At 42.5% G+C, this 26,324-nt stretch overlaps 1 protein-coding gene across 1 annotated transcript in view; it reads right to left on the reverse strand.

Moving 5' to 3' along the window:
• LOC126413023 (lachesin-like) overlaps window positions 1-26,324 on the reverse strand; it is a 398,429-nt gene that overhangs the window by 128,536 nt on the left and 243,569 nt on the right. The window contains exon 6 of the mRNA XM_050082916.1: window positions 10,295-10,433. Within this exon, the coding sequence (XP_049938873.1) occupies window positions 10,295-10,433 (139 nt within the window). The remainder of the gene's footprint in view (window positions 1-10,294; window positions 10,434-26,324) is intronic.

Below are 26,324 nucleotides of genomic sequence, written 5' to 3' on the forward strand. Positions count from 1 at the left end.
GTGAAGTGAAAAGATTTCAATTTCTTCTAAAGTACACTCCTGGAAATGGAAAAAAGAACACATTGACACCGGTGTGTCAGACCCACCATAGTTGCTCCGGACGCTGCGAGAGGGCTGTACAAGCAATGATCACACGCACGGCACAGCGGACACACCAGGAACCGCGGTGTAGACCGTCGAATGACGCTAGCTGCGCAGCATTTGTGCACCGCCGCCGTCAGTGTCAGCCAGTTTGCCGTGGCATACGGAGCACCATCGCAGTCTTTAACACTGGTAGCATGCCGCGACAGCGTGGACGTGAACCGTATGTGCAGTTGACGGACTTTGAGCGAGGGCATATAGTGGGCATGCGGGAGGCCGGGTGGACGTACCGCCGAATTGCTCAACACGTGGGGCGTGAGGTCTCCACAGTACATCGATGTTGTCGCCAGTGGTCGGCGGAAGGTGCACGTGCCCGTCGACCTGGGACCGGACCGCAGCGACGCACGGATGCACGCCAAGACCGTAGGATCCTACGCAGTGCCGTAGGGGACCGCACCGCCACTTCCCAGCAAATTAGGGACACTGTTGCTCCCGGGGTATCGGCGAGGACCATTCGCAACCGTCTCCATGAAGCTGGGCTACGGTCCCGCACACCGTTAGGCCGTCTTCCGCTCACGCTCCAACATCGTGCAGCCCGCCTCCAGTGGTGTCGCGACAGGCGTGAATGGAGGGACGAATGGAGACGTGTCGTCTTCAGCGATGAGAGTCGCTTCTGCCTTGGTGCCAATGATGGTCGTATGCGTGTTTTGCGCCGAGCAGGTGAGCGCTACAATCAGGACTGCATACGATCGAGGCACACAGGGCCAACGCCCGGCATCATGGTGTGGGGAGCGATCTCCTACACTGGCCGTACACCACTGGTGATCGTCGAGGGGACACTGAATAGTACACGGTACATCCAAACCGTCATCGAACCCATCGTTCTACCATTCCTAGACCGGCAAGGGAACTTGCTGTTCCAACACGACAATGCACGTCCGCATGTATCCCGTGCCACCCAACGTGCTCTAGAAGGTGTAAGTCAACTACCCTGGCCAGCAAGATCTCCGGATCTGTCCCCCATTGAGCATGTTTGGGACTGGATGAAGCGTCGTCTCACGCGGTCTGCACGTCTAGCACGAACGCTGGTCCAACTGAGGCGCCAGGTGGAAATGGCATGGCAAGCCGTTCCACAGGACTACATCCAGCATCTCTACGATCGTCTCCACGGGAGAATAGCAGCCTGCATTGCTGCGAAAGGTGGATATACACTGTACTAGTGCCGACATTGTGCATGCTCTGTTGCCTGTGTCTATGTGCCTGTGGTTCTGTCAGTGTGATCATGTGATGTATCGGACCCTAGGAATGTGTCAATAAAGTTTCCCCTTCCTGGGACAATGAATTCACGGTGTTCTTATTTCAATTTCCAGGAGTGTATTTAGCAGTGGTCCTTTTCGCACACTATATAATATTTTCAAATTGTTAGAAATGCAACCCTCAGAATGACTGTATCCATCAAGATGTTGACCAAATATTCATTTGGTACGTGCAGTACCAGTAGTATGTTCTTTAAAACGTGTTAGAAAGTTACGACCAGTTTGGCCAATATACTGTTTCTGACAGTCATTACATATTATTTTGTAAAGGCCTGACTTTTAGTATATATTTGATTCCCCAATTGTGTGTTTAACTAAGAAATTTTAAATTGATATTCGACTTATAACTCATTGGTTAGTAGTGACATCATGCCGTCAGAAGTGGGCGAAGCCTCCATTATATATAGTAAGACGTGCACTGGTTTCTCCAGTAATGATTCTCCAACACAAAGAGGTTCCTACTCAATGGTAATTCATTGTTTTATAGCTTTATAACTTTATGTATTTTATTTTATGTATGTAGCCCTCTAATTAAAGCTTTCTATCCAACTTGTTGTTCTGAAGATGACCACAGTTATGGTCTAAACCGGTCACCTTGATAAATGAATCGTGATCAAGACTGTTTCTAATAGTAAATATTTGTAAGACATTGATCACCTCCACTCCCATAATGTATTCAAAACTAAAAGTGAGTTAGATTTCGTCAGCCAGGAAGTTTATGTTCAGCGACTTCTGGAATGGGCTGGTCGCTGTGGCCGAGCAGTTCTAGGCATTCCATTCCGGAACTACGCGACTGCTGCGGTCGCAGGTTCGAATCCTGCCTCGGGCATGGATGTGTGTGATGTCCTTAGGTTAGTTACGTGTAAGTAGTTCTGTGTCTAGGGGACTTGTCAAACGAAACAGCCCATCACGTGTTAGCATGACATACAATGAACCGCCAAAGAAACTTCTACAGGCATACGTATTCAAAGACAGAGATATGTAAACAGGCAGAATACGCGCTGCGGTTGGAAACGCCTATCTAAGACAACGAGTGTTTAGCGCAGTTCGGGTACTGTTGCTACAATGGCAGGTTATCAAGATTTAAGTGAGTTTGAGCGTGGTGTTATAGACGGGGACACAGCATCTCTGAGGTAGCGACAAAGTGAGGATTTTCCCGTACGACCATTTCACAAGCGTACAGTGAATATCACGAAACCGGGAAAACATCATATCTCCGACATCACTGCGGCCAGGAAAACATCCTGTCAGAACGGTACGATTGACGACTGAAGAGAATCGTTCAACATGACATAAGTGCAGCCCTTCCACAAACTGCTTCAGATTTCAATTCTGGGCCATCAACAAGTGACAAAAGTCGACGAAACACCATCGATATGGGTTTTCGGAAACGAAGGCCCACTCGAGTACCCCTGATGACTCCACGACATAAAGCTTACTCCTTGGCTGCAGCCGTCTACATCGACATTGGACTGTTGGTGACTGGAAACATGTTGCCTCGTCGGACGAGACTCGTTTCAGATTTAATCGAGGGGATGGACGTGTACGGGTACGGAGAGAACCTCATGAATCTATGGATCATGCATGTCAGCAGGGGACTGTTGAAGCAAGTGGATCACCTACATCCATTCATGTCTATTGTTCATTGTGACGGACTTGGGAAATTCTAGTAGCAATTCCAGAATTAGTACAGAGTGGTTCCAGGAGCTCTTTTATGAGTTTAAACGCTTCCGATGGCCACCAAACTCCTCAGACATGAACATTATTGAGCATATCCTGGATGCCTTGCAAGGTGCTGTTCAGAAGGGATCTCCAGCCCATCGTTCTCTTACAGATTTATGGACAGCCCTGCAGGATTCGTGGTGTCAGTTCTCTCTAATAGTGCTTCAGACATTAGTCGCGACCATGCTACGTCGTGTTGCGGCACTTTTGCGTGCTAGCGGTGCCCTACACGATATCAGGCGTGTGTACTACTTTCTTTGGCTCTTTAGTGTATGTTAACGTGTGTGGTGTGTGTATGAATATGTGCCTGTAATCAACATCATATTCAATTCTTATGACTCGCTTCTGTATTTGGAGAACACTGTCTTATAATTTGTGTTTCCACGAAAAAATATTATTTACCATATTAATGAATGGAATATGCAAAATAAATAAGTTTCTTCATTTTTAATCACCTATAGCTGTGCTCATGCCCACTGTAAACGTAGTTGAAGTATGGCGCTTCATTAATTCTAGGCAGTGGATAATTCTGCTGATGTATTGATGTGGGTGTAGTCCTATGTGCTGTACTTGCAATATTTAATCTGTTACACACCCTATTTTTAGAGTAATTCTCTTAACTACGTATCTCTCATCATGTCCGAGACCTTATTTAAAAATTTGTACGTACTTCTTCTGTGTATCTTGCAAATCTACGACCTCCTGCAGTAAGGAAGTGTCTTAGGACGTCAGCATCGTTAAAATATATTAAAATAATTGATAAAATGAAGTGTTTTACTTTTAGCTCCATTTCATTCTTATGAAGACCATTTCCTACCTAAGACCTCGACTGTAAACACTTGTAAGGTACAAGTAGATTGTTTAGAGAAATTGCTATGTAAAATATTAATAAAATCACGTTAATGAGATGTTTCAAATATGTTCACTGGGATTTTTTTATTCAAATGCTCGTAAGTAATTGCTTCCAAATATTTGTAATGTCATTTTTTTAAAACCTTAAATTTTATTCTAAAGAATACACAGTGAGTACTCAACGATGTTTACTGGCGAACTGAGTGAACTTGGATTATTATTGTCTTACCACTATTTACTTGCTGGGCAACTTTACTGCAAAACCTCTACAAATACAAAATTGAAAGGGCTGACTGGTTTCAGATTTGTCTTATCGATTTCTGCAATAATAAAGTATGATAATCTCAGATACTAATTTATGATTCAGCACAACACAAAATTAATTTTATTGGCACCCTACTACAGCACGTGAACAGCGTTAAGGATGGTTTTTAACGTTTCTGGTATCACACTGTCCCGTTAACTACAGTAAGGGACAAAACGTAGCACTGCTCACTTGTTACATTATTATTCATAGTTACCTGATTAACAAGAACTTTTGAAAAATATATGAGTTCAGTTATCCGCATCGTCTTCGGATTTGCACAAACCGTCCCTGGAAAGCATTTTCTTTGCACGAAAACTGCACACGTTATTACTACTGGCATCCATATGTTTGGCACTTACCACTCTCTACATGTACATATCCCGACGAAGTTACCACTAGTGAAAATCTGAAATGAAAGGTGTAGATGTCATTTCTTGGTTTGTCGCAGTCATAACAATTGATATGGATAAAGCACATCAAGTTACATGTTTGACATCCACTGACTCTGTTTCTCATCGAACGTCCCTTACACTGTTTATAGCTTTAAGTGTTAGGACAAAGAGGCTCTTCTTCAATAAAAAACTGTATGTCATTTATGATATTATATGCGAAGTTTTCCAATGAAGAACTGTTTTTTAGTAGCCTCCTCTAGCATTAAAGACTCTCATTATTGTAACGTAGTGTCATTTGTTTATATTATCATACATACTGTACATAGAGGTCTTCCTCCTCGCTATCAGAACATGCGAGCGTGCGTACATATAACAGAAAAATTACCGTTGAATATCATTTTGGTAATTTTTAAAACCAATCTTGTTATTACGTGTGAGATTCCATCAATAACTGTAATATTGTTTCAATTTTGTGGTTTCCATTTATGACGAGTCTGGAATTTCTTTGTGTTGGGATCCTCTGTAGTAAGACTCGTGACTCTATTTTAATGGTATCTTTTTTTTTCGCGGCAAAGATCCATCTTTGTTCATACACGTGTGAACTGCCAATTATGTACTGGCATAGTATAAACAATTTAAAAATAAACGCGAATCTCTGTATTAGCATTTCAGTAACATGTTATACACATATTCATTAGTTATTCCAGCTATGTGTAGCGCGGTTACTGGTTGTGTAATTACATGTATGTATTTCACGGACCATTAAAATGTGATTTGCTTATATTTCAATGATGTGCGCTGAGCGTCGTTGTGAAAACACGCACGTCAAACATCGACTTTTTATGTAGGCAGAATAAAAGCATATTCAAATAACACCCGGTGAAATAAACATTAATATTCCACAAAAAATTCAGCATTTCGGAGAGGGTCGTGTGCTATTGCAAACAGTATGGACGACCGCTTTGGCCTTCACATTTCTGGCAACAAACAGAAAACTCTTCCGTTGAGCTTCATTCCTCATAGTTGTTAGCATTTCTGTATCTTCTGTAAACTTCTTTACTTCTTAAAAGTCGTTGTAACCACTCTTCAATCACAATTAACATCCGTAAAATTTTCTTTAAGTTTTAACTCCGATCTGATTAGTGCTTTCAGACCTTCTGTTACAAGGGACCGCGGTTTTATCATCGTGAAACCTATGACAATAATCTTAATAAAATAATAAAATTTTATTAATCAAATTCAAAATGATTTGTTCATATGTAATGATAATTCGAATAAGATTACTGTCTAAGACCTCATAACGTTTAAACTGGCGGTACTGCTACTACTACTAGTACTGCTACTGCTGATGCTGCCACTATAAATAATAACAATAATAATAATATTAACAATAATATTTTCTATGATTATTCAGTATTTAGGGTCACCCATTTGCTTTAATACGTTTAGGATGTAGGTTTACTGACAGCTTTCAAGCGAGATAGTCACTTGTACATATTATAAACCCGGCTATCCCATAAAAATTTTACCCTTAATTCCCTCCCACACTCTCTGTTTCCACTTTGTTGATTTCCTGTTGTCTTGGCAGTAGTTACATTCTTTGATCTGTCATTTGAAGTGTTTCTCCCGTTAAAATGTTTCAGATTCCTATTTTCTGTATCAGCGAGATGGAACACAGCTCGGATCTTTCTACCTCTTTCGGCTTTCTAAGTACACCTCCTTATCTTTGGAATTTTGAACAAATATGCTATAAATAGCTGCAGTTTACTTCAGAACTTAAGCACTCTGTTATCAATGAATTACCAACAGTCAATCCCGTATTCCCTAGCAATCTTGCCTTACATTGCTCCTCCTACTACAGCGTTCCAGTCTGACATTGTAATTAGAATTTCAACTCTGTTTACGTACTGAATTACCCTTTAAACTGTTTTGTGAATTGCTTCTACCTCGTTTTATTCTGCTTGTGATACAGGTAATTCTTCACGATTCAGTCACAGTAAGACGTCAGCATCCAATAACTACTAACGGACAGCAGGTGTCAGCACTGGGTGTGTAGGATATATAATGCATGTTGGATTTGGGGGGGGGGGGGGTGGGGGGCGAGGGTTGAGGGACACGTGCAAATCGCTGTAGGCATTATCGTAATGCGGAACCGAAGTGATTTATCTGATGTACAAAAGGGAACGGTCATTGACTTTCGCGTCGAAGGTGGAAACATCTCCGAAACGGCTAATTTTGTGAAACGGTCGTCTGCCACCGAGTTTAAACCATACTGTCCGTGGCTAAACGGTGCTAGCCGGAACCGGCGCCGAGGCAGATGTGGTGTACCACTGACCGTAGATGACAGGGATCAGCAACGGCTGCCGAGATGTGTACGGGCGAAAACAAGTGCAACTATTAAGCATGTGGCCGCCCAGTCGAACTAAGGGACTGCCAACTGTGTCTCCTCAACGACCGTTCAGCGAACGTTGCTGCGTATGGGCCTCCGCTTGAGACGCTTGGTTCATCCACCCATGCCGACTGCTGTCCATTGGCAACTGCGAGTGGAATTTGCACATCGACACCGCAACTGGACTTCCAGTGAGTGTCGACAAGTGGCCTTTTCAGATGGATCACGTTTCATGTTTCATCGGACAGATGACCTTTGGCGTGTTTGGTGGGAAACGCCCGAAAGCAAACACTCTGAAACAATAATAGGAAGGGTCCATGCTGGAGGAGAGAGAGTTCTGTTCTTCGGAATCTCAAACTGCAAGACAGAACGGATCAACACAAGTTGGAATCCACCCTTGAGTACCATGTCCACAACTACATACAGTTCGATTTTCCTCGGCGCGGATGGTATCTACTAGCAGGACAATGCAAGACGTCACGAAACTCGCTCTGTACATACGTTGTTCTAAGAGCACCAGGATGACTGTACTCTACACCCCTGGCCACCAAACTCCCCGGATTTTAGCCCGTCCAGATTCCGCGGGACCATCTCCATCGGATCGTACGTTGCCATCGAAAAGGCACTCATACCGGGGAAAAATGTGGGGGGGGGGCTTCTCTCCCCCCCGCACACTCTCTCAGCTCTCAGGATAAGGAAATAATATTGTGTAGTCAGGTATTTTTCTAGCAAGAAAATAATTGAAAAGTACTTTATTACGCAACTTATTAACAGTGTCGTAACTCGAAGTTTTTTATGGCTGCTTTCAACCCACTGTTAGTATTCCCACTTATTAAAAATACTCCATTGTCCCAGGTTTAACAACTCCCTCTCCCACAAACTATCGTACGGGCGCCCTTAACTCCATGGAGGCTCAACTGAGAAACTTAGCTCAGTTGGCCACGGCAGTGGAGTCGGGATAGCTCCACATCCTTCTCGGTACCTTCGAAAACCTCATTCACTCTCTTTCTTCTCGTCTCGCATGTAAGTGTGATCGCAATAATGTGATTCGACAGCGTCCGTGAACTGTAGTTCTTGACGTAATGTCGTGCGTGTATAATATAGTTCTTTTTTCGGTTTGGTTTCATTTCTGATGGGAGTGATCCTGTAGCATTTGTAGTAACATAATCTTTTCCTTAACTGTTTCTACCAATATTGTTCGATTTATATTGTGTTCTAATGGTATAAATGGTAATCTATATTCGTCTGACCATGTATTTCTATCTTCTGTTCATTTCACTTCACTGGCAGTTAAAAGCGTTTTCGTTTAGAATTTGCACATTCATTTTCATTTTTTCTAGTTCACCTACATTTGGGCGGTTCATAGGCCACGCTAAATCTCTTGGCAGCATTTCGCATGGTATGTATGTTGCATTATTCATCAACGGTTAACCCAACTAGGACTCACTGAAACTATTAAAATATAAATACAGAGTTCACTCCCTGTCACAAATCCTGCTGCTGACTGGAACTCGAACTTCGTTACCTGTTCTCATACATTATTTGGCATGCCGGATGTGTCATTCGTGGAAAATTTAATATAAAAGATAACCATGAAACAGGAATTATTACTGATTTAAATGGAAGTGAGTCATGACAAACTCCCAGACTAGAGCCAACAGTTTATAACATCCTAGGATAAAAATGTTTCACAATCAAAAGCAACTGTATTTTGATGCGTTGTAGTGCTCTTGTCAAAATGGAGATCGGAGCATTCGGCTTGTCACCTGACTGGGAGCCGGCCACGGTGGTCTCGCGGTTCTAGGCGCGCAGTCCGGAACCGCGCGACTCCTACGGTCGCAGGTTCGAATCCTGCCTCGGGCATGGATGTGTGTGATGTCCTTAGGTTAGTTAGGTTTAAGTAGTTCTAGGTTCTAGGGGACTGATGACCACAGCTGTTAAGTCCCATAGTGCTCAGAGCCATTTGAACCCTTTTTGAACTTGACTGGGATACCGTAGGCGATGCTATTTAATACAGCGTGGGCTAGACGTGTGAAATCAGTGCAGCTGATTGTGAAAGTACTTTAGGTCTTATAAGAAGTGGGTTTCAAGTGGCACCATATCAACGGTGTATGACAAGCATCTCATCTTCGAAAACCAAGCACAGAAGAATCAGCTGGCGATCACCTATGTCAGATTTTAACAACGGCTAGCTGGACCATAATGTAGCGCCGTAATCCCAGATTGAGTGCTGGACAACAGCAGACGGTGGGCAGCCGTATCACAGAGATCTACCTCAGTGCTTTGGAGAAGAGAAGCCACCGTAATACACGAGTAACACTCCTCATCGCTCGTCGTAGTGAAAAGACAGAATACAGGGATGGAGGCCCGAGTACAGTGAAAGCTGTCTGGACCGATGAGTTGGAACCTGTCTATCACATTTTCACAATACGTCGAAAGTACACGAGTCTTTGTATCTCATTGATTAACAGTGGCCCCGTTGAGCCCTGGTGGTGGGAATTCTGTAAAGTAATGGATATTCACGAGTTTTACCTATCACCACTCGAGACAAATAATTTAGTTAGAGTCGTCTGAGACAGTTTTTGTACAAGCCTGGGATTACTTTAGCAAAAACAACTTCTACTGAAGACAATAACTTTTTCGACAAATTACAAGAACAGTAAAATAAACGAAAAACACTTCAGTTACTTTACCTGGCTATCTTTCTGGAAGAGTAGGGTACAGAATAGAACTAATAAAATTAAACTTTCTTCCAGTATAATCGTTACACAATTCTGTGTTACTGGTACTCGTACTCTGTTAGGTGCCTCATCCCGTGCCTGACCCTGCCTTTGCTTCTCTTTATAGTAGAAGTCTTTGTACTTGGGTTAATAGAGACCTGCAATGTGTTTTGGAGCTTGACAGGCGGATTAATTTTGGCTTGTGTTTTTCCGAAGATGGAAAATTGTTATTTCAGTATTTTTGTGGATATTTTGGAGCTCAAAAAACTGATTGAACTTATCTTCCGCTTTCCTTAAGTTAACGGTTCCCACAAGAGTGGGAAACGAATGAACTTAATGCCGAGTATTACAGGTGGCCGTTAGACGTCAGCATGTGCAAGTAAGCGTCCTGCTTTCACCATCACACAAGTAGTAACCTAGATGGTTGATCTAAAAAGAAGTGGTGGTTCCGCACAGTAACCACTGATAAACAAACGATTAAAATGGTAACGATAAGACGTTTGTGGCAGACTTACCCGTCTAGCAACATCTCGCCGCGGTTCTTGACCCAGTAGTTGATGGTGTTGGGGAAGGCCTCCACGAAGCACTCGAGCTGCACGTCAGTCCCCAGAGGCGCTCCCAGCAGCTGGTTAGGAACCCGCACCGATGGCGCAACTGTGCAGAAGAAGAGGACAATTGCTAAACTGAACTCAACATGCAGCAAGCGCCACCATTCCTAAAGGTAGCGAGGGTAAAATACAAGGTGCATAAGGTTATTCACATCTTGGGTCGAAACAAAACTGCAGCTGTGAATGTCGAAGGACATGAAAGGGACGCCATAGATGAAAAGGGACTCAGACACGACTGTAGTCTCTCCTTGAACCTATTCAATCTGTACATTGAGCAAGCTGTAACAAATATGAAGGAAAATTCTGGAAAGAGAATTGAAGTTCAGGAAGAAAATATAAAAATTTAGAGAAATGCTGATGACGTTCAAATTCTGTGAAAACCGGCAGAGGACCTGGAAGAACAATTGACTGAATGAGTACTATCGTGGAAAGAAATTGTGAAAAGAACATCAACAAAGGTAATAATATGTTGCTGCTCTGGTCTTCAGTCCGAAAACTGTTTGATGCAGTTCTCCATACTACTCTAAATTGCGCACGCCTCTTGAAACCCGAATAACTACAACTTACATCCTCCTGAATCTATTTACAGTATTCATCTCTTGGTCTTTCTCCAATACAAAACTGGTGATCCCTTGATCTCTCAGAAAGTGTCCTGTCAACCGATCCCTTCTTCTAGTCAGATAGAGCCACCAATTTATTTTCTCACCAATTCTCTTCTCTACTTCCTCATTTGTTCTGTGATCTACACACGCAGTGTTCATCATTTTTATGTAGCTACATTTCTAAGCGTTCCATTCTCTTCTTGTCTAAGCTCTTTATCATCCACGTGTCACTTCCATATACAGCTACATTTCAAACAAATACTTTCAGGAAAGACTTCCTAACACTTAAATTGATTTTCGATGGTAACAAACTTCTTTTCTTAGGAAACGCTTTTCTTGACATTGCCAGTCTACGTTTTGTATCCTCTCATCTTCGGCCACCATCAGTTATTTCCTCTGCTCAACTAACAAAAATTATCTCTTACTTTAATGCTTAGTTTCACTACCTAATTCCCAGAGCATCACCTGATTTAATTCGACTACATTATATTACCCTTGCGTTTCTTTTGTTGATGTTCATCTTTATCCTCCTTTCAAGACGGTATCCATTTCGTTAAAATGTTCTTCCCAGTCCTTTACTGTCTGTCAGAGAATTACAATGTCATCGACAAACCTTAAACTGTTGATTTCTTATCCCTGAACTTTAATTCCTACCCCGAATTTTTCTTTTGATTCCTTTACTGCTTGCTTAATGTATAGATTGAATAACGTTGGCGATAAGCTACAACCTTGCCTCACTACCTTCTCAACTATTTCTTCCTTTTCGTACACCTCGATTCTTACAACTGCTCTTTGGTTTTGGGACAAGTTTAAATAGCTTTCTTCTTTCTGCTGCCTTTAGAATTTCAAAGAGAGTATTTCAATCAACACTGTATAAAGCTTTCCCTAAGTCGGTAAATACTATACACGTAGGTTTGCCTTTCCTTAAACTATCTTTTAAGGTAAATATGTTCATAATGCAAACTGATCTTCTCCGTGTCGAATTAAAGTAAAGGAGGAAATGATATTAGGAAATGAGGCATTCAACGTAGTAAATGAGTTCGCTATTTCGGCAGGAAAGTAACTGATGACAGCTGAAGCAGAGAAGATATAAAATGTATACTGACATATCAAGACAACTACTTCTGAAAAAGAGAAATTGGCTAACGCCAATTCTATATTAAAAATTTAGGAAGCCTTTAAGAAGACTTTTGTGGTGTAGCTTAACGCAGGCGTGAAAAGTGCTTGATAAACAGTAGTGAAATCTACAGAATACATTAATTTGAAATTGTAGTGCTTCAGAAGAGTCTGAATACTGAATGGGTCATCCTAAGGCATCAATAAATCTTCAGTTTGTTAATTGAGGGAAGAATGGAGGTAAAACATGTAGGCTCGATTACAGTAGGCAGGTTTAGAAGGATGCAGGCTTCATTGGTTTTTAATCACAGAACGACTGGTGGTCGTTTACTAGAAGCAGCATCCAGTTATTATTTGAATAAATCTGTGGTTCCATGTTAGAACTTCCCCTGTCACGTAGAACTGTGAAAATTAAACATTGTAAATTTTAAACAAAAATGTGTAATACAACTATAAAATAAATTTTGTCGCTTTGTGGGCTGTATGGTGCTATTAATTTCCTAAACAAGAACATCGTATCACAGCTGACTGAACTTTTATTTTTTTAATGCAGTTTTGACGGTCGTACGATATACCAGCACCCACAACGGTGGTTCCCAGCCTTTCTGAGACAATTACCCTTAAGTGCAATCTGATATTGTGTGGTCTCTCCCCCCTGCCCTTCCTCTACCCCTTCCCCCCGCCCTCCACTGTCATCAATATTAACGCTTACCTTTACAATTAGCAAGAATTTACTTACACATTCTCATTTTTAAAATCACGAAAGATAAATGATATTTAGATTTTAAACCATGAGATAATGAGTTGATGAAACAATCTGTACTGATCATGCATAGCAACTTTATTTTTTTTTTTACAGAATGATCTAGTTTTCATTTCATTGGCAGAGCTACCTACGAAGGCTATTGGGAAAGTAAGGTTCGATCGGTTGCGAACTGGTGACGACAGTGAAAATCAAAAAAGGTTTCGTTGCAACAGTAAACTACACCTTCCAGCTACTTCTGTACGTAGTCGCCGATCCGCCTTAAACGTTTAGCGAAGTATTGTACCAACTTTCCAACACCCTCGTCACAGAAGGCAGCCGCTTGTGCATTTCGCCTCTTCTCTGCGCTGGTCTACAGTTCGTTGTCTGTGCCGAAATGTTGTCTTCATAGCCAGCACTCCATGTGAGCAGAGACGAACGTCAGAGGGAGCCAAATTCGGGTTGAATGGCGGGTGATCAAACATTTCCAATTGAAAAAGCAGTAGGGGCGTCGTCATTGTCCCTGCAGTGTATGGCTCAGAATTGTGATGAAAAACCAAACAACTCCACGAGTACCCACACTTGGCACGAGACTCTAGTGTTATAAACGCCTTTACGGCTGACTTTGTGCTCAAAACGGAAAAAAAGCCACGTGACGCGATCGACAGACACACCAGAGACACTACAGACACATCTCTGCAAAGCTCATGGGGTTTTCACTGTCATTTCTATTTCTCGGGTCTTACTTTCCAAATAGCCCTCGTAGAGCACCTTCTGAGAGAAGAAAGCTATCAGCATCGAGGGTAGACATTTTTTACGAAACGTGCTTCCGCTGCAACACTCCTCTCCTTGAGGACACCTGCCTCACCACGAGCCTATATTCTCATTTATACTTGAGCTATTTAAGTGTGAACTACATTTATTGTTCCTAAATCACTTCACTGCCGCGCTCCTTACTTCTGTAGTGGTAGAAACTGGAGGACTGCAGGCTTGAAATCCTTTATGTCAAACTAACAATAATACTGTACATGCTCCGAAGCAGTGCAGTACCCATTATACAGATGCTGTTGGGTTATGCAATCAATTACTTCCTTTATCTGTTGCGAAGTTAATAATGGAGCAATTTATCATCAATTGCTGGAACTAACTAGAAGTCGGAGAAGGAATTTTCATGAGATACTTAAGCACATACGATGCCTACGTCGCAATTTGACGATCATTGATGGCTTGTACGAAGTACAGAGTATGTGTGTAGTGGGTGGACTATGTGAGAAAGATATTGTTCATACATTCGTTTCACAAGGTGTAATCTCTACTACACTGTTTCATGCGTTAACGCTAGTATTCGAATTGAGATTATTGGTAAAATATCTACAGGGTTTGACAGTTATATCAAACGTGATAATTGTAATGAGCTTTCAAAAAATTTTGTTTCCTTTGCGAAAACAGTCGACCCCTTTCGGTTGTACCCCTCAGAAACTTTCATTCTATCCTTCAGGGGTCATTACCTTAGGTCGGAGACCACTGACCTATAACTTAAAAATATACGAATATAATACTACAGTGTAAATACAAGGTTACATAAAAACGATTTGAATACATAGTTCTACATCAAATGCAACAAATTTCGTAGGTTTGTGCCAATTATACAGGTTGAAAATAGAAATGAAATACCAATATGTTTATAGTAGCAAACTGCAGCTACAGAATGAGTGTTGAATACACACTGTAACTTACGTCATTACTTAATTCATATTACTTCGAAAACATTGTGAGAATTGTTTAAAGAGATTGATTTCTGTGTAAAACAAACGAATCGCATTGCTAATTCGATTTATTTAAATTACGCATTTGTTTTCACTATATGCAGGAATGCTTTACGCTTTGAAATTCTTTGGTATGCCATATTGTTGTGCGAGGAATGCAATGCTATTTCGAATGCTGGTTCGTTCGCAGGAAAATTGATATTGGAAATCCCTATCGGATTTTGTTGCTTTGCAATTTATGAGAGAATGCTCACTGATCATATTTTTTTTAAAAATCAAAACGTCAGATTTCTCTAGAAGAGAAAACTCAACGATTAAATAGTGCTGCAGAGCCGTTTCGTCAGTGGTACTTGCGTGCCGATATTGTATACGTCTCACATGTGAAACGTGTTGAACGGCGAAGCGAATTCTGACAATGGAATTACTCCCACTCGTTTAAATGCTGACATTTGTAATGAGCTGAACGCTTTGGTCGCTTGGCCTGTAACTGTGTTTTAGTGAAATCCTGCTCTGTTCCCTCGGTTTATGCCGAAACTCTGCAACTCTATTGACAAAAGAATGCAACGTGGTAGATTATCTAAGAGGGAATCAGTGTATGTAAAAAATGAAGTTGTTGTCGTATATCTCAGCTCATCTCTTGCCATTTTTTAAGGAAGAGTGCATAACATACACAGTAGCTTTTGTGGCCCCGTCTTTCACTTTACTCCTCTATGCAACCTGCGCCTTACCGTTCCTTGACTGCATAATCCGGAATGCATCATAGTACGCATGAGTGACAACGTTGCCTTGGGACCTAGAAAACCACTGCTTCTGATAAGGATATTTTCGCAAGGCGCTGTGTCTGAATTTCATGCTTGTCCAAGTCAACTTCAATAATTAATTACTATTTCTGTTCTACTCCTTTTATTCGATGACAAACTGATAACATCAACCGATTCTCGCGATAAACACCAACTAAATATTGAATCATGTCGATATTACTTTCCTTTTCTGGCACGGTGTTAAAGCAGTCACTTTCCATTTTTCAACATACCCCTCCTCTTCTTCTCTTTTTCCCATTCTCTTCCATTCAGTCCTTCTTCACCATCTCTCACCATTCTCCTCCCAATCCTCTCGTTCTCCCTTACATATCATCCCTCTCCTTACTTTCTCTTCTTTTCTCTCCCTCTCTCTCTCTCTCTCTCGTTCTCACTCATATAAATACACAAACAAACGAGCACGCGCGCACACGCCCACTCCAGCACACACATGCATCTTCTCCCCCGTAAGCATTCACGCAAGCGACAGAAACAAGCCAGGTATAACGGCTTACCCATCTAACGAGGCGAGTTATGTATCGAAATACGTTAAAGTACGCCTCCTGTAAATGTAACTGATCGTACAATATATTTGGTGATATTTAATTACTGCTGAACTTCCGCCAGAGTGGGATTCGCCCAATCAACAGTCCATTACGAGCGTAAGTAAAGTCGTCTTCGATTAAGGAAATGGTAAGGAAAAAACTGTCCTAACACTTACCGGTTCACACTCTATATATATATCCAGTTTCTAAAGATGGTACTAATTACTTAGTTTGAAAAATTTTACTGTTCAAAGCGCTCAGTGTTTTCTCGTCAGCTAGACTCAGTCATGCTTTCTTGTTACTAAACAGAATTCCGGTTTGCCTTAACTTACTTACTTTTTAGCCACCGTTGCCGTTTACGGTGGGTGCCTGTCGCAGTTTGGAGAAACAAAGGTGAACGTAAGGTTTCCTTTTTTTCAGTTGCTGCTATATAAATGTTAATTTTCGACTATGACAACGTTGACAGAAGTCCCTTAAACATGTTGAAACACTTTATCACAGAGCAAAACTGAATCACATGAAGCCATGCTCCCAAACGAATGGTTGTACCTGGTACGCCATCACAACCACAGGGTTTTAAGGTAGTCATCTGCTATGAGTCGAATTTGTACCGCAATATGTTAGAACGTATCTGACACGTCTATGTCATTAACTACTGACAGTAAGCTAATGCTATGTAACTAGTTCAACTTATTCTGTTACGGCTGGTGGCATTGGCTTTTGTACAGCCCTAGTGAATTCAAGAATATTTCTAAGGCACCTCCCGGTGTCCGCGGGTCTTCCCTCTGGAAGCAGTAGTCGATACCATAATCTTCCCCGACAACACATCCGCACTGGTGTAAATCGTCTCCGTGAATGTTGGTTATTCGTATTGATTTATTTTTCGCGTTAAGAAAGTCGTAGTATGATTAGGGCAGTGCGAGAGGTCGCAGTGTCAACTCTACGCGTAAATGTTGCGTTCCTCAGTGTAGGTTGAATGCAAATTCCTTGTAGCAGCTATTTTTATTTTATGCTGGCAAGTACCGTGAGTCCCCAAAGCCTCTCCGCAGGGGCGATCTTCGCGTGTCCCACTTTCCGGGCTGCCTAAACGTTGGCAGCACTTCCAAGACTTGCCTGCATGGTTCCAGGGTCCGCAGTGGTAGGGCGGGTGTGGTAGAGTCGTGTGTATGTTGCCGTTGTTAGCTGCTTTATTGCCTAGTTCTTGTGTAAGCTTAATGTGGTGAGAATGCTTAGTATTGTAGAGAGAGCGTGTTCGAGCCGAGAGGCGTAGCCGTGCGGTATAGGGCGCCTTGTCACGGTTCGCAAGGCTCCCCCGTCTGAGGTTCGAGTCCTCCCTCGGGTATGGGTGAGTGTGCTGTCCTTGGCATAAGTTAGTTTCAGTTAGATTAGGTAGTGTGTAAGCTTAGGGACCGATGGCCTCAGAAGGTTGGTCGCAAAGAATCTTGCCACAAATTTCCTAATTTTCAGTATGTTCGAACATTATGAACTACCTTAAAGAGAGTGGTCTATTGGCACACACTCAGCACAGGTTTAGAAAACATGGTTCCTGTGAAACGCAACTAGGTCCTTACTCACACGAAGTGCTGAGTGCTCTTCACAAGGGATTTGAAACTGATTCCGTATTTCTGGATTTCCAGAAGGCTTTTGACACTGTACGTCACAAGCGGCTTGTAATAACATTGCGTGTTTAAGGCATATCGTCTCAGTTATGTGACGCGATTCGTAATTTCGTGCCAGTGAGGTCACAGTTCGTAATAGCTGACGGAAAGTATCGAATATTACAGAAGTGATACCTGGCGTTCCCCAAGGTAGTGTTATAGGCCCTTTGCTGTTTCTTATCTACATAAAAGATTTAGGAGACAATCTGAGTAGCCATCTTACGCTGTCTGCAGATGATGTTGCCCCTTATCGTTTAGTAAAAACATTAGATGATCAAAACAAATTGCAAAACCATTTAGAAAAGATATCTTTATGGTGCGAAAATTGGCAGTTGAGCCAAAATAATGAAAAGAGTGAGGTCATCCGCATGAGTGCTTAAAAGAATCCGTGAAACTTGGGTTACACGATAAATCAGTCAAATCTAGGGGCCGTAAATTCTACTAAATACCTATGAATTACAGTTACAAACAACTGAAATTAGAAAAAACGCATAGAAAATGTTGTGGGAAAGGGAAACCAAAAACTACGGTGGATTAGGAGAACACTTAGAAGATGCCACAGATCTACAAAAGAGACTGCCTACACGACGCTTGTGCGTCCTCTTTTCGAGTACTGCTGTGGGGTGTGAGAGCCTCACCAGTCAGTACCTCGAAAAAGTTCAAAGAAGAGCAACACGTCTTCTATTATCGAGAAACAGGGAAGAGGGTGTCACGGACATTATTGGTTTGGGGTGGATTTCATTGATTAAAACAAAGGTGTTTCACGTTGCGGCGGGATCTTCTCACGAAATTTCAGTGACTAAGTTTCTCCTCCCAAATCGAAAATTCGTAATAAAATAAGTGAAATCAGAGCTTTCACGGAAAGATATATATGTTCGTTTTTCCGCTCTCTGTGAGAGAGTGGAATAAAATAGAATTATTGTGAAGGTTGTTCGATGAACTATCTTTCAGGCACTTGAGTCTGAGTTGCAAAGTATACATGTAGATTTAGCTGTAGATATAGAGCGTTTTTCGTGAAAGAGGAGGATATTTTACGGAGCATGTGAGGCGGCAATTTGGATTCCGTTTTCCTGCTTCGAGGTGTCCGCATCGTGAAACTGTATGTGTTTTAATTAGGAAATTCCAGACCACAGGTTCAGTTCATGATGCACCATGAAGTGTTAGGACCACAATTTTAACAGAACGGATGCTTCACGATGTTTCGTGCATCTTTGAGAATTCTAACAAAACCAGTGAAGAGAATATAGCAAGAGACTGAAGTCTCTTCCACGACAGCACGTAACGCTGTAACCAAAGAACTAGGGATGTATCCGTATAAAATTACTACTGTGCAACAGTTACACTGTATGGATCATACCAAACGAACAGCGTATTGTAAGTGGTTTCAGCGATCTGTTAACCGACCTGGAGTTGCTGTTTTATATCGAAACTTTTGCACTGATGTAATTAATTAATTTCATTGTTTCAACTGAAATAATATTAAATCCCATCCCCCAACGTAATTGAATTCCCTAGCTGTGGATCTCGCCCCCTAGCTTATACAGCGACATCCAAGTGCTGCCAACCTTACACGCCCCGAAGACGAGACAAGCAGAGATCGCCGCTGAGGAGAGACCTGGCGGACGCACGGTATCACGCCAGTTACAGGATAACTGTTCATGTGGGATAAACGACCGAGTGTGTGAAAGGGATGTTGGTGGCGTTCATGGTGCTAAGAGGTACACCACTGAAGTCGCATATGGCGGTGGTTTGGGGTTGGTGGGAATCATTCTACAGAGTGTCGGACTCGGAGCTGTTCTTGAAGTAACCTATTTGTAACAGTTCGTTGTATCATGGTGCTCAGATTGCTGTTCCATATGCAGCACGATTGCCACAAAAGATCACTCAAGAACACTGCTCATTATGGCTGTCAGTCCACATCCAAACAAATACCGAGATACAGCAGCTATTAGAAAACAAGTTATTAGTGATAAAACAGTCCCTATCGCTTCTAAATTAAGCTTCATTACAATAAATGACGCTTCAGAAGTCTTATCGCTCTCGTTAATTGTCACGACGAGTTGTTGTTCGTCGTCAGAATGTGAAACCATAGTTAACCAAACAAAGCTTGCTTGTCTGATCGAGAGTAAACTAGGCATACAGAGACGTAAGGCATCGAAGTGTTCACCAGTATCAGTTTTCATGGCCGAATTTCCGAACGTGGAAATAAATGGAGATACATTTAGCACTGCACCGGGAACTCCACGGAGCTTATATTACCCCTGAGAAGGAACCACGAAAGGTACGTAATAAATCGCAGTGCTCCATGATTAAGACTGACGAGGAACAGAACTCAGTACCTATAAGAACTGCTTACTAAACACAATCAGATTTCAGAAATAAGTTCACGGGTGGTACCTGAAAGGATGATACAAATCATTTCTGCCTGGCAGGGACTCGAGCCCACAACCTGTCTTATAGCTACGAAAAGACATGAAGTATATATTGTTCCTTCACCATTTGCGAGAAATGCACAAGTTCGACTAGAGGTAACGCATCGGACACTTCTGTGCTGCCTGGGACTCCAGCCCCGCCCATATCGTCGTTGTTTACCCCACACAAAGAAGTGCCACCTATGAAAATCTCTTTCACTAGTAGTTAGGATCACCTCGTTTGTAGAGATATGGAGGAGTTTGGCATCGTCTAGAAACAACGAAATGATGGGACAGAATATTCTCGAAGGATTAAATCCAGAGAAAAATAGGAATCGGTACTCGAACTTAGAGCCAATATTTTCAAAATCTCAAGATCACTTAAAAGAAGAAATGAGGGTCTTACGACCTTACACGACGATTGGTCAGTGAACTAAAATAACATTATTAGTGTAAGGAAGCTTGGGGTTTGTAAGCTTGTTAAAGATGGAGTTTCTGCAAGCAGCGACTTCCGCCTCTGACAGCCAAATATAACCCAACCCTGTTCCAGTCAGTAACGAATGGTCATGTTTAATGTTGATTTGGAACCACAGCACAATACTGCGCTCTTTACTTTGCGTTACTGGAGGTGAATATGTTATGATTGTGAATGTTAAAAAGTGATACCCCCAGCTGGAACTGAACCAACACTTTAGTTGTTACATGGTATCCTCAGTCCAACTAACCACCGAATTTCATGTGAGTTAGCACCATGTTTTTGTCATAATGGGATAGACAGCACACAGTATGAGAGGTGTTGACTTGAACTTGAGTTGTTGTGGTGAATAACCTATTCGTTGTCTAGTAGTCAATGTCATATAGTGTGAATGCAAAGCAGTGATATCAAACCAGTCCTTTTCCTTTTCCTTTTAAGCCGTATTTCGTCTGTCTCCCATGACCATCAGCCTGCCTTAAATTCAGAGACAATGTCGTTCATTTTCTAACCAGTCAGTAATAGAAAAATCTTGCCAAACCCTGTGAAAGGACTTGTGACAGTTTGCCATTGTAGGACCACTCTCAGCGCCATGAGCCAGCGGCCGCTTGATACAGATCGGCGTCATGCTGATGTCGACGAAATGGATCTGCTACTGAGTGGATTCCGTTTATTTCCTTTGTATGTATCGCGGTAGTCTGTGCAACTTTCCATTCTTCTCCCGCACCATAAATACTGGATTGGTCCTCATGATGTTGCAGGACAAGTTATTAAGCCCCTTCATCATAGATGCACAAGATGCACTCCTAAATTGTTAGCCTTGGCTTTATGAAAATAATCGTCCTGTTAATGACAGGGTCATGACAACACAGTGGACCCTGAGTGGTGACACTGTGATGGTTTTGTCACTTACTGGAATGAAAGACAATTATCTTATACGTTTCACTTGACATATTCGTGGTATACAAATCAAAGTTGCTGAATGAATTCCACTTTGGTGTGTCATCGACTTATCATAAATACACACATCAAAAAAATTTTCACATCACCTCTGTTCCGAGATCAACATAAACATTATTTCCGCCCTTTTTATTGTTCATGAAAACCACAAAGTACATATTGTACCACCATACAGCGAGACCTTCAGAGGTGGTGGTCCAGATTGCTAAACACACCAGTACTTCTTATACCTAGTAATACGTCCTCTTGCACTGATGCACGCCTGTATTCGTCGTGGCATGCTACCTACAAGTTCATCTAGGCACTATTGGTCCACATTGTCACACTCCTCAACGGCGATTCGAGGTAAATCCCTGAGAGTGGCTGATGTGTCACGTCGTCCATAAACAGCCCTTTTCAATCTATTCCAGGCATGCTTGATAGGGTTCATATCTGGAGAACATGCTGGCCCCTCTAGTCGAGCGATGTCGTTATCCTCAAGCAAGTCATTCACAACATGTGCACGACGGGGACGCGAATTCTCGTCCATGAAGACGAATGCCTCGCCAATACGCTGCTGATATGGTTGCACTATCGGTCGGAGAATGGCATTCGCGTTTCGTACAGCCGTTACGGTGGCTTCCATGTCCACCAGCAGCGTACGTCGGCCCCACATAATGTCACCCCAAAAAAAGCTGGGAACCTCCACCTTGCTGCACTACCCCATTATGACAAAAACATGATGCTAACACATGTGAAATTCAGTGGTTGTTTCGACTGAGGTTCGTTTCTAACAGCTAAGGTTTGGGTTAGATTCAAGCTGGGGCTATTAGTTTTTAATAGCCACAACCTTATTTTCTTCACCTCTAGTAATGCCAAGAAAAGAATGCAGGACAGTGCTGTGGTTCCAAATCAACATTAAACATATCCATATGTTACTTAGCGGAACAGAGTTGGTTCAATTTTGGCCGTCAGAGGCGAAAGCCGCTGCTTGAAGAAACCCTGTCTCTAGTAAGATTTCTTGTACTATTAACGTTATTTTGGTTCACGAACCAATCATCATCTAATGCCATAGGACCTATTTTATTATTTTAAGTGACCCTGGAAGTTTCAAGTTATTGGCACAGCAATGGGATTCGAACTCTGATTCCAATTTCCTCTGTTGAGATGATACTGTCCCATCTTTTCGTTGTTTCCTAACGATGCCAAACTACTCTACGTCTCTACGAACGGCGAGTTCCTAATTACTAGTGAAAGGGGATTTGATAGTTGATGGCTATGATGTGCACAGGGTAGGGGTTCAAAGCAGCCCACAACTACTCATTGCGTTACATTTAGCCCAACACGTGCACATCTCGTTACTAGTGAAGAAACAATAAATATTTTATGTCCATTCGTAGCTATAAGACAATAGCGAAAGGTGGTGGGCTCGCTCCCCTGGGCCGAGCGGTTGTACGCGATTCAGTCTGGAACCGCGCTGCTGCTAACGTCGCAGGTTCGAATCCTGCCTCGGGCATGGATGTTTGTGATGTCCTTACCATAGGTAGGTTTAAGTAGTTCTAAGTTGTAGGGGACTGATGACCTAAGATGTTAAGTTCCATAGTGCTTTGAGCTATTTTAACAATTTTCTTCGCTTCCCTGCCATCGAAAATAATTTGCATCGTCGTTTCAGGTTCCAGTATCACACTGTTGGTCAACTTGTTTAAAATCTGACGTCTCTCTAGGCTTACTTAAAAATTCATGTAGGTACTGGGTTCTACTCTCCTCCTATCACCACAATTTTACTTTATGGCGTTTCACAGTTGTGCGTAGCCCTTTAATACAATAAAGGGCAAAATAAGCTTCGTGAAGTTCCCGTTGTAGTGCTAAATTATCGCCATTTATTTCAAGGTTCGGACATTCGGTCTTGTAAACTGATAGTATTGAATATTTCGAAAGTTTACGTTTAGTTTTACCTGGTCAAGTCTCGATCAGACACGCTAGATTTGTTTGGTTCAAATTCTGATACGAATAAGAGGTCCTCATGTCATTAATGAGTACGATAAGACGTCTGAAGTGCCACTTTTTTCACTGAAGGGCGGTATCTTCTCTAATAACATGATTTGTAATGTTTGTTGTATAACGGTACTGGCTTACATCTGGACTGATGCCATAAAGAGTCGTGTTCTCAGTTTGTCTCGTTTTCCCTTCATTTTTTTTTCTTTTTTTTTTTGTATGGTGTCACAGATGTACTATCACCTTGTGTCTGTATTTCCTAATTGTCAAGGGTAAATGTGTAATTTTCTCTTTATTAGCGCGTGAGAAGTCTATTGGGCACGAGAGCTTTTGACCCTCGTAAGATTTTGGCTACTTCATGCATTCATTTAATGTTACATATTACTCGTTGACTTTACATACCTGTCACGCAACTTTACATCACTTTTTCTCCTGTTTTTGTTAATAACACACATTATTTGTTATGTCATTGGGGTGTCTCGATGATAGTGTGGGGAACTCTGACACGATACCACCTCTCAGGGGCGACGGACCCCACATAAACAAGATGTCTTGTTACTACAAGACATCTTGTGCTTCAGTGGTAATGAGCTGATTTTGAGTGGTTGATACGATTAATTCCTTGATGGTCTCCATGAGCAGTTTCTAATGGAGATCCATGCCATATGTGATTGCATTCAGGATCGTTGCTCCATAGAGATGTAGTTTGGCCCTCAGGTCAGATGTTGATTCGATAACATTGAATATAATTCATGAAACTGTTACATGGTACTGTTGCGTTTTCTCTGAATATGGTCCTTGAAGGGAAGTTTCCCATCCAATATCACTCCCAGGTATTACAACTGGTTTGTCCAAGGGAGTGCGATGTTGTTCAGTGTGACATGGTGTCTGAGTACGGGCCGGCGGCGAGTAAGCATGATGGCCTATGTCATCTCTGCATTCAGAGCGACGCGGGTCGCTGCTATCCATTATTGACTAAGTGTAAGCTGACATAGAAGGCGCCGTATCGCTGCATCGACTCTGTAGCTACTGATGAGGATCGCAGTATCGTCAGCGAACTGTGCAAGGACGACTTGTGGAAGTTACAGCAGATCACTAGCGTATAAGATGAATAGAATCGGAGACAGAACAGAGTGCTGAGGGGTGACTTCAGGCCGTTGTTGAATGCTAGACTGCTGACCATCATTTCGGACAAAGCGGTGCTTTCATAAAGATAGCTGTCGATAAGCTTCGTGCAGTAGTCTGGGATGGTGGGGACCTCACGCAGTTTGGTGAGTAGCTTATTTTTCCGTACTCGATCATATGCCTTTTCAACGTCGAGAAGGGCCGGCCATGCATAGTTCCTATGGTTCACACTATATGCGATATGCTCCGTAAACCTGAGGATCTAGAGTTTGGATGGCAGGCGTAGCTAATAGGCGAACTGGTCTGGGAGTATGACATTCCATTGGGTGATTTCTGGCTGAAGTTGTTGAAGTATGATTTGTTGTAGTATTTTGGAGAGTGCTGGCAGGGCGCTGATGGGCTAACGGTTTTGCAGTGGGCGATGGTCCTTGCCTAGCTTTGCTAGCAGTACAGTGTGACCAATCTTCTAATCGAACGCAAAGTATCCTACAGGAGCCATTCGTTAAAATGCGGGCTATCACCACCAGTGGTTTGCGTGGCAACTTCTTTAACTGTTCGATAGTCATACTGTCCGGTCAGGCGGCTGAGTGGGTACCGGGTATTCGTATAATCGAGCAGACCTCGACTGGTGTCGGCAGGAGGGATTCCGTTTGTCGTGCCATCCGTCTGAAGTCTTCTGCCTGGTGTCGTATTCTTATATCCGACGGCGTCCTCAGGCGACAAGACATTTTGTGCCGCATACGTCATCGAAAAAAGTTTTGCCATGCTCAATGCATCACGCAATGGGCCCGCCACTTCCGCACTTCTTGGGTTTCGAAGTGACCGGACCAGGCCCTATTCAAGCCTGGTGTGGAAAGTGAGAGCAACGATCTTATCTTCCCATTTTTCTTAACGGAATTCAATGGCTCTGCAATATAGCTCGCGAGAGAGATGCTACAGTTCTCGGCGGTTCTCAGGGTTACAGTATCGCTACCAGCGTATTCGAATTCTCTTTCTAAGTTTCTTCAAGTCCTGGAGCAGTGGTGAAAATTCTCCACTGTGTAATGGCCGCTGCTCAGATGTGACCATAGCCTGACGGTATGCTCCTAGGATCTATCCGGTCAGGCTATTAGTCCCTTGTCGTACCCATTGTGTATAGTCAAACGAATGTACTGAAGAGGGTTTAGAGGATCTGTGACTGCTATGCTATGTTGATGCTTACAGGCAGGGGCGGCCTGCACATTGGAATTCTTGATGGCTCGCCTTTTGTGCGTCGAGCGAACATTCCAGCGAATACAGTTGCCAGAAATCAATTGCAAAGACTACTTCCAGCCAATTTTTTCCGCAGTATCGCAGAAGGAACATCCAGCTTCTCGTATAACTATTAGACGATTTCGTTCAAACAGTGGGAGTTGTCGATAATCGCGCTGTGAGGCTGGTCCCGGCGGAAGTTCGAGTCATCCCCTCGGGCATGGGTGTGTGTGTTTGTCCTTAGGATAATTTAGGTTAAGTAGTGTGTAAGCTTAGGGACTGATTACCTTAGCAGTTAAGTCCCATAAGATTTCACACACATTTTGATTTTTTGATAATCGCAACTTGGTCGCATTAAACGCATTCTTGACTAACATCAACTCACCGTGCCCAGCTTCAAAGGTAACTACCGCTTACGACTGTCATGGCGTGAATTTACAGCAAACCTGATTTTCATACTCGCAACTGTCTTGAAATAGGAATAGATATCACCTTTGGAATGTAGAAGCACACCTACCAACTTTCGTTTGTGTCTCACG

This window comes from Schistocerca serialis, chromosome 7, assembly GCF_023864345.2.
Source record: "Schistocerca serialis cubense isolate TAMUIC-IGC-003099 chromosome 7, iqSchSeri2.2, whole genome shotgun sequence".
Lineage (NCBI taxonomy): Eukaryota > Metazoa > Arthropoda > Insecta > Orthoptera > Acrididae > Schistocerca > Schistocerca serialis.